Source organism: Cyanistes caeruleus, chromosome 10 (genome assembly GCF_971803275.1).
Source record: "Cyanistes caeruleus chromosome 10, bCyaCae1.hap1.1, whole genome shotgun sequence".
In the NCBI taxonomy this organism is placed as follows: Eukaryota; Metazoa; Chordata; class Aves; order Passeriformes; family Paridae; genus Cyanistes; species Cyanistes caeruleus.
In genome coordinates this window covers 1,709,006-1,715,249 of record NC_141710.1, presented here as the reverse complement: position 1 = coordinate 1,715,249, position 6,244 = coordinate 1,709,006, and the positions used below count along the sequence as shown (strand labels likewise).

At 47.2% G+C, this 6,244-nt stretch overlaps 1 protein-coding gene and 1 long non-coding RNA gene across 9 annotated transcripts in view; both read right to left on the bottom strand.

The window, feature by feature from the left end:
- Window positions 1–1,599, bottom strand: part of LOC147651181 (uncharacterized) — a 34,294-nt gene extending 32,695 nt beyond the window's left edge. For both annotated transcript variants that reach the window (XR_015274416.1, XR_015274415.1), the window contains exons 1-3: window positions 1,447–1,599; window positions 733–1,164; window positions 96–306 (exon numbers count right to left, since the gene is read on the bottom strand). This is a non-coding gene — a long non-coding RNA (uncharacterized LOC147651181). The remainder of the gene's footprint in view (window positions 1–95; window positions 307–732; window positions 1,165–1,446) is intronic.
- An 884-nt stretch (window positions 1,600–2,483) lies between these two features.
- Window positions 2,484–6,244, bottom strand: part of YEATS2 (YEATS domain containing 2) — a 47,751-nt gene continuing 43,990 nt past the window's right edge. For all 7 annotated transcript variants that reach the window (XM_086843662.1, XM_086843664.1, XM_086843666.1 and 4 more), the window contains one exon: window positions 2,484–6,072. In XM_086843662.1, the coding sequence (XP_086699788.1) occupies window positions 5,964–6,072 (109 nt within the window). In that variant the 3' untranslated portion in view covers window positions 2,484–5,963. The remainder of the gene's footprint in view (window positions 6,073–6,244) is intronic.

Below are 6,244 nucleotides of genomic sequence, written 5' to 3'. Positions count from 1 at the left end.
GTGTACATGAGCAATGAACAGATGGAAAAGTGAGAAGGTACTTACCTCTGTAAGGTCCAGGATGGTGCCACTGGCTGTCAATGTCTGCAACTTACCTGATTTTGTATGAAAAACGCCTGCCTCAGACAAATTGAAAGGTATCACAGCAAGTTCCTCTGAAGAAGTCAAATCTATGTGAGTTTTGCAAGCTCCAGGGAGTTGTGATGCCAGGATTGCTTCCAACACTGCTCTCACACTAGTATTTGTCTTCCCAATTGCTCTGGGCCCATGTCCAAGTCCCTCAAGGATTTTCGACTGTGAAACACACTGCAAGTAAGGGTTATTTGATACATAAAGAAATGTCCTTTAAAAAGGAAGGGTTTATAAGTGTAACTTTAGAATTTACTACCTCTAGGGTGACACTGAACCTGCTTGTTTTGTTTAATCCTGCTGACACCTGGCCTGTTGTGATGCTGAAGGTGAGTTTTGTGTCAGAGAGCAGTGAATACCTGCACTGCCACATGCTCAATGTAAACTTTGGTGTGGGAAGTACACCATTACTCAGGGGAGTTCTTATTGTGAACTTGCAAAATTCACAAGCAGCACATAACGGATTTGCTTGCTCTCATAAACTGCACGTTTCTCTCTGCATCTCATAATTTCTTTGAGAGCGAAGAATCCGATGCAAACCTATCACCTCTACCTTACTCATACCCATTTCCTCTACCTTGGCCACTGTGGTAAAGGACCAACCTGAGTTGCCACAAATGGATTGGTGGTGCCACGCAGCCCAAAAAGGCTGTGTTTACTTCCAGGGCAGGAGGCACTTCTGTGGCATTTAGCACTAACACAGCACTTCCAAAAACAACGGAGCGGAGCGTTAGTCTGTTCAGAGACCCACGGCTCCTCCCCGCAGGGCGGAGAGAACACCTGTTTGGTAACTTCTTTTACTCTTTCGGTTCAAAAACTTATCCGCGTCAAGTGCCGGTGCCCAGCGCTGGCAGGGAGTGGTGGGGGTCTTTGAGGGGAATCTCTGATGGGAGAGAGCTGTGAGGGGGTCTCTGTGAGGGGGTCTCTGAGGGCAATCTCAGGGGATGAAGCTGTGAGGGGAGGGAGCTGTGAGGGGATCTTTGAGGGGAATCTCTGAGGGAAAGTCGCTGTGAGGGGGTCTCTGTGAGGAGGGAGCTGTGAGGGAGTCTCTGAGGTGAATCTCAGGGGAGGCAGCTGTGAGGGGATCTCTGAAGGGAATCTCTAAGAGACGGTCTGTGTGAGTGTCTCTGAAAGGAATCTCGGGGGAGAGAGCTGTGAGGGGATCTCTGAGGGGAAGCTCTGAGGAAAAGTCTCTGTGAGGGGGTCTCTGTGAGGGGGTCTCTGAGGGCAATCTCTGAGGGCAGGTCTGTGTGAGGGAGTCTCTGAGGGGAATCTCTGAGGGCAGGTCTGTGTGAGGGAGTCTGAAGAGGAGGGAGCTGTGAGGGGGTCTCTGAGGGGAATCTCTAAGGAAAGGTCTGTGTGAGGGGGTCTCTGAGGGGAATATCTGAGGGGAGGGAGCTGTGGGGAGGTCTCTAAGGAGAGGTCTATGTGAGGGGAGGGGCTGCCCCGTTCCGGACACCGCCGGTCCCCGCCCTCGGGGTGCTGAAGCCGTCGGAGGAGCCGGGGCTTAGAGAGGGCAGAGGCAGCAGTTAGCGGTGAAGGACTGAAGACATTCGTCTGAGAAAGAAGTCGAGGGGAAAGCAGTTTGAGGTATTTTGGGGCTTTTTCCCCGTTTGTTTTTGTGGGGGTTTTTTTGCGGGGGAGGGGTGGGGAGGCTGTCTTGACGGTTTTTTTGGCCTTTGCCTCTCATCACTCAGCTTCGATTTGGCAGTAAGTTCAACTAATTTTCACCAAGTTGAGCCAGTTTTGCCTAAGGCAGTAACCAGTCACGCTGTCCCTGGTTTTATCTACTGATTTCGTTGATCTGCTCAGGGCATTGGTCCATCCCCATCTGTGGTGGCATTTAAAAGACATGTAGATGTGGGACTTGTGGACATGGTTAATGGTGGGCTTGGCGATGACAACTGGACCTGGTGACCTTAGAGGTGTTTTCCAAACTTAGTGATTCTGTGGTACATTATCCTGACTCACATGAGACATGTTACTTTCTCTTGAATTCTGAAAGGGAATGAGAGCGGCTGGGTGGGTGTCTGGCAGCTGGCCAACCTCAACCCACCGTACTTCTCAAAAGTCTTCCACACAAACCAATTACTTGCTATTTAAGCAGGCTGCTCTGGAAGCAAAAGGTTGGAGGAGCTCAGCTCATGGCTTCCGTGCCCCCAGCTTCTAAAACCAGGAGCTTTTTAAAATAAGTTTCCCCTTGAAAAGGGGAAAATTACCTTTTCCTTCAGATAAATTCCTCAATTACCAATTCTTATCCAGAACTAACTGCAACATTCTGAATACACAGAGCACAAAAATATCTGTGGATCTGGAGAAACTTTGAGTGACAGGTGACAGTCAAGACAATCCTACCACAGCTAATAAAAGATTTTATTGTAAACATACGTATATTACACAATTATACAGTATAATACAGATAACATGAAGGAATTAAACACTCAGCATTACAAATAGGGGCAATATTCGTAAAGAGATCTTTAACTCTTCAGAAAGTCAGAGAAATACACCATAATGTTTCAGCACACCGCACCTGTAGCATTCCACAAACACCTGAAGGGATGTGTGAAATTCCACAACCTCTACCTTATCTCCAAGCAATTCCCACAGGAACTTCTCATCAACAAATTTTTCTCCCACCACTATTCAATATGCAAAGAACTTGTTGCAAACGTTTCCTACATCTGAAGAACTAAACAAATGTGTCATTTTCTATCTGCTTTTAACAGTTTATTTTTCTTCAGCAAACTTTATATACTAATAATATAGCATCTCCTAGGAGAATAACCTGTGGTTGCTCAGAAACGTAGCAATAGATCTCCACTACAAGTTCCCCATTAAGAGGGGTATGTACCTGCCTTCTTGAGGGCCAGGTTCAAGACATTTTCTTAAACTGCATTCCTTACAGAAAAGCAGGACACAGGCAAAGAAGCCACAATTTGCAAACAGATGCCCAAAAATGAGCTCCTGCATCCTCAAAAGCTGCTCTGGGTGGTACCAGAGTCCCAGAAACAAAGTCTGCAGGAGACAGGGGCTGGAAATGCATGTGTACAGAATCACAGAACACGCTGAGTTGGAAGGGACCCACAGGGATCACTGAGTCCAACTCCTGGCCCTGTACAGGTCACCCCAAGTCACACCACATGTCTGAGAGCGCTGTCCAAACGCATCTTGAACTCAGACAGGTTTGGTGCTCTGCCCACTGCCCTGGGGAGCCTGTTCTGGTACCCAACCACCCTCTGGGTGAAGAATCTTTTCCTGATACTCAACCTAAACCTCCTCTAACTCAACTTCATGCCATTTCCTTGGGTCCTGTCACTACTCATGAGTGAGGAGACTGGTACCTGCCCCTCGGGAGGATGCTGAAGACCACAATGAGGTCTCCCCTCCGTCTCCTCCAGGCTGAACAGACCAAGTGACCTCAGCTGTTCCTACAGCTTCCCCTCCAGACCCTTCCCCATCCTTGTGGCCCTGCTTTGGATGCTCTCCAATAGTTTAATGTCTTTTTTATATTATGGCACCCAAAACTGCACACAGTACTCGAGGTCATTACAGATCATAGCATGACTGTTTGCCCAAAAGGCTGCTCCCACAGAACCTGCAGGCTATTGTGATAGTGACAGGGATCTTGAAAATGCCCTTCTCTTTCATGAAGTGTACAGGAGTGCCTGAAAGCAGCAGACACCAAGTTCACTACAGCCTACAAAAGCAGGGGGCCTGCAGTTCCCCCCCAGCTATCTGGATTCCTCCCAACTCAACACTGAGCTGAAACAATCACTGCTGCTCAACTCCGTCACACTGACCTCCGCTGATAAAGTAATGTCAGGGCTAAGCTGTGCCCTTTCCTTTCACAGGCAATCCTGCACTCAGCTCACCCGAACAAGCCAGGATTAGCTTTTGAATCCAGAGCATCTCTAATGTCCTTCCTAGGGAGCATTTAAGTCCTTCTCTGAATGCTGTTTGGATTTTATCCATTGGTCCCATTTCCTAGATTCAGGGATCAGGTTCTGCCACTCTTATATTCAACAGAACTGCAGCTCCCTGTTAGCTGTGATGAACTGAGAGGGGCTTTCCTGCAGACCCCAGTTTTATTTAAAGTGGAGAAGACAGGTGGCATCCCATCTGAGCTACACAGTGCTTTCTTCAGTTTAACAGCTGCATCGAACTTACACTACTCTTCTTCCAAGTCTGAAGCCTCTAACTGAAGCATTTTTCACAGTTCCTGCATGCTACTGTAGTTACCATTGCATGTGTTCTAGCCCCAAAAAAGCACCATAAGATAACATTCTTCTCCTACCCCAGGCCAAGAAAGATAACTGTAGTTTAATGTTTATAAAAGGCTTTGTATTGTCAAAGCACGGCACCAACAAGAGCGAGGCCTCAGTACACCCCTGTGAGGTAGGTATCCTGCTCCCCATGCTCAGAGATGGGGAAACTGAGGCACAGAGTGATTAAATCAAAGGCCATGCAGCAGATCAGAGACCCAGCTGAGATCAGCGCACTGGAGGTTCTGGCTGTTTGGCCCATGCTCCACCCATGACAGCACTGCCAGACAAAACAAGCATGCTGAAAGCACAACAGTCCCACAGAGTCCCACCAACTTCACAATGGCTTATTCACGCTACCAGCAAGCACCCATGGGGCAGGACAAAGTGGGGTAGTGGATGTAGGGTGGTCAGGATGTTGTCAACGAAGCTTTCTTCAGCAAGGTGTTGACAGCCAGGCTGCAGACATTTCTCCCTCACCAGTGGTGTTCCTGAGACAGGTAAGTGCTGGGGTTAGTAGCAGAACTTCTTCCTGCAGTCAAGACATCAGAAGATCTCCCCACAAGCAGCAAGTCTTTGATTTTTTGATCCTACCAGGCCTCTTGTTTTACAGAACTTAAGCCAAAGCAGTGCTGCTCCCACAGCACTTCACAGTTTAGGCTGATACTTGGTGAACACTGCTACAACATTAAGACTTGTACAACACCGCTGGTCATCTGCCCTCCAGCACTCTTCAAACCTGCTGGCAGCCTGGGGAGGTACTCGCTGGGCAAGCAAAGCATTTCAGCCAGCCCAAGCCCACAAACCCTGAATATTGTCTTTGTTCCTCTCCTTTCCCATGCAGGACAAGTGGTCAGTCAAATCTCTCCTGATCGTGGTTTGTTCATCTTGCTTGAGGACGTGCCAGTTTACCCTTTCCAAGGTGACTAAGAAAGGTGGCACCTGACACCTCTTCTAGAGAGGCAAGGAATTTGGTGAGGTGACACTTAGCTGAGTACGCTGCTGACAAACCCACACAGCTGTGTTCTCAGTTACACATCATGCTCAGGCAAGAATGGCCAAGTCTGCTGCTGCCATCAGCCTTCTACTCCCCCCAGCCCACACCTAATCCACCCATCTACTCAAATGGCCCACCTTACAGAGCTGCCTTTGACTTTTCCCATATTCAGAGTGCCAAAGCAAGTGCCCTGTTCACTGCATGGGGAAACCAAGACATATGTAGACTGCATTAAAAAACATAATTTCTCATCTTAAAAACCAATTTAGTCTCACCAGCAGAGCTGTCTCAGAGGGACCAGGCCTGTGGAGTCTCTCACAGCTAGCAACTCGATGCAAACTGACAATGTTTGTTCAGCCACTGAACATACACTTACCAAGTAAACACTGACATTTAACAACTTGATTTGGAACAGAGCATCATTTTGTTGCATTAAGGTGCATCTTTAATTGGAGGTAACAATCTAGTAGCCCAATGTTATAAATGTAATAGTGTCCTACAGAAATACTGGATTTGTCAGCCCAACTTCAGTCATAAATCCACCTTTCCTGTAGCACCTTCTCTGCTCTATTTCATTGCTCCTCATTTAGTATCTTCATATGTTTGTTTGTGAGGAAGTCAAGAAAGGGAATATTACAGATGGCTTTGTGAATATTCATCACTGTGATCTCTCTTGGAGTCCTGCAGGGAATGCATCAGAGATGCTATTATAATACACAAAAAACCACAGGTCTATAAAGCAGCAAGTCAAAAATAACAATCAAAGCAAAAAAAGGATATAAGAGCAGGAGTTAGAGCAATGCAGGGAATAAAATATTAAAATATCACAGCACAAAAAAAGCCACTCAAATGA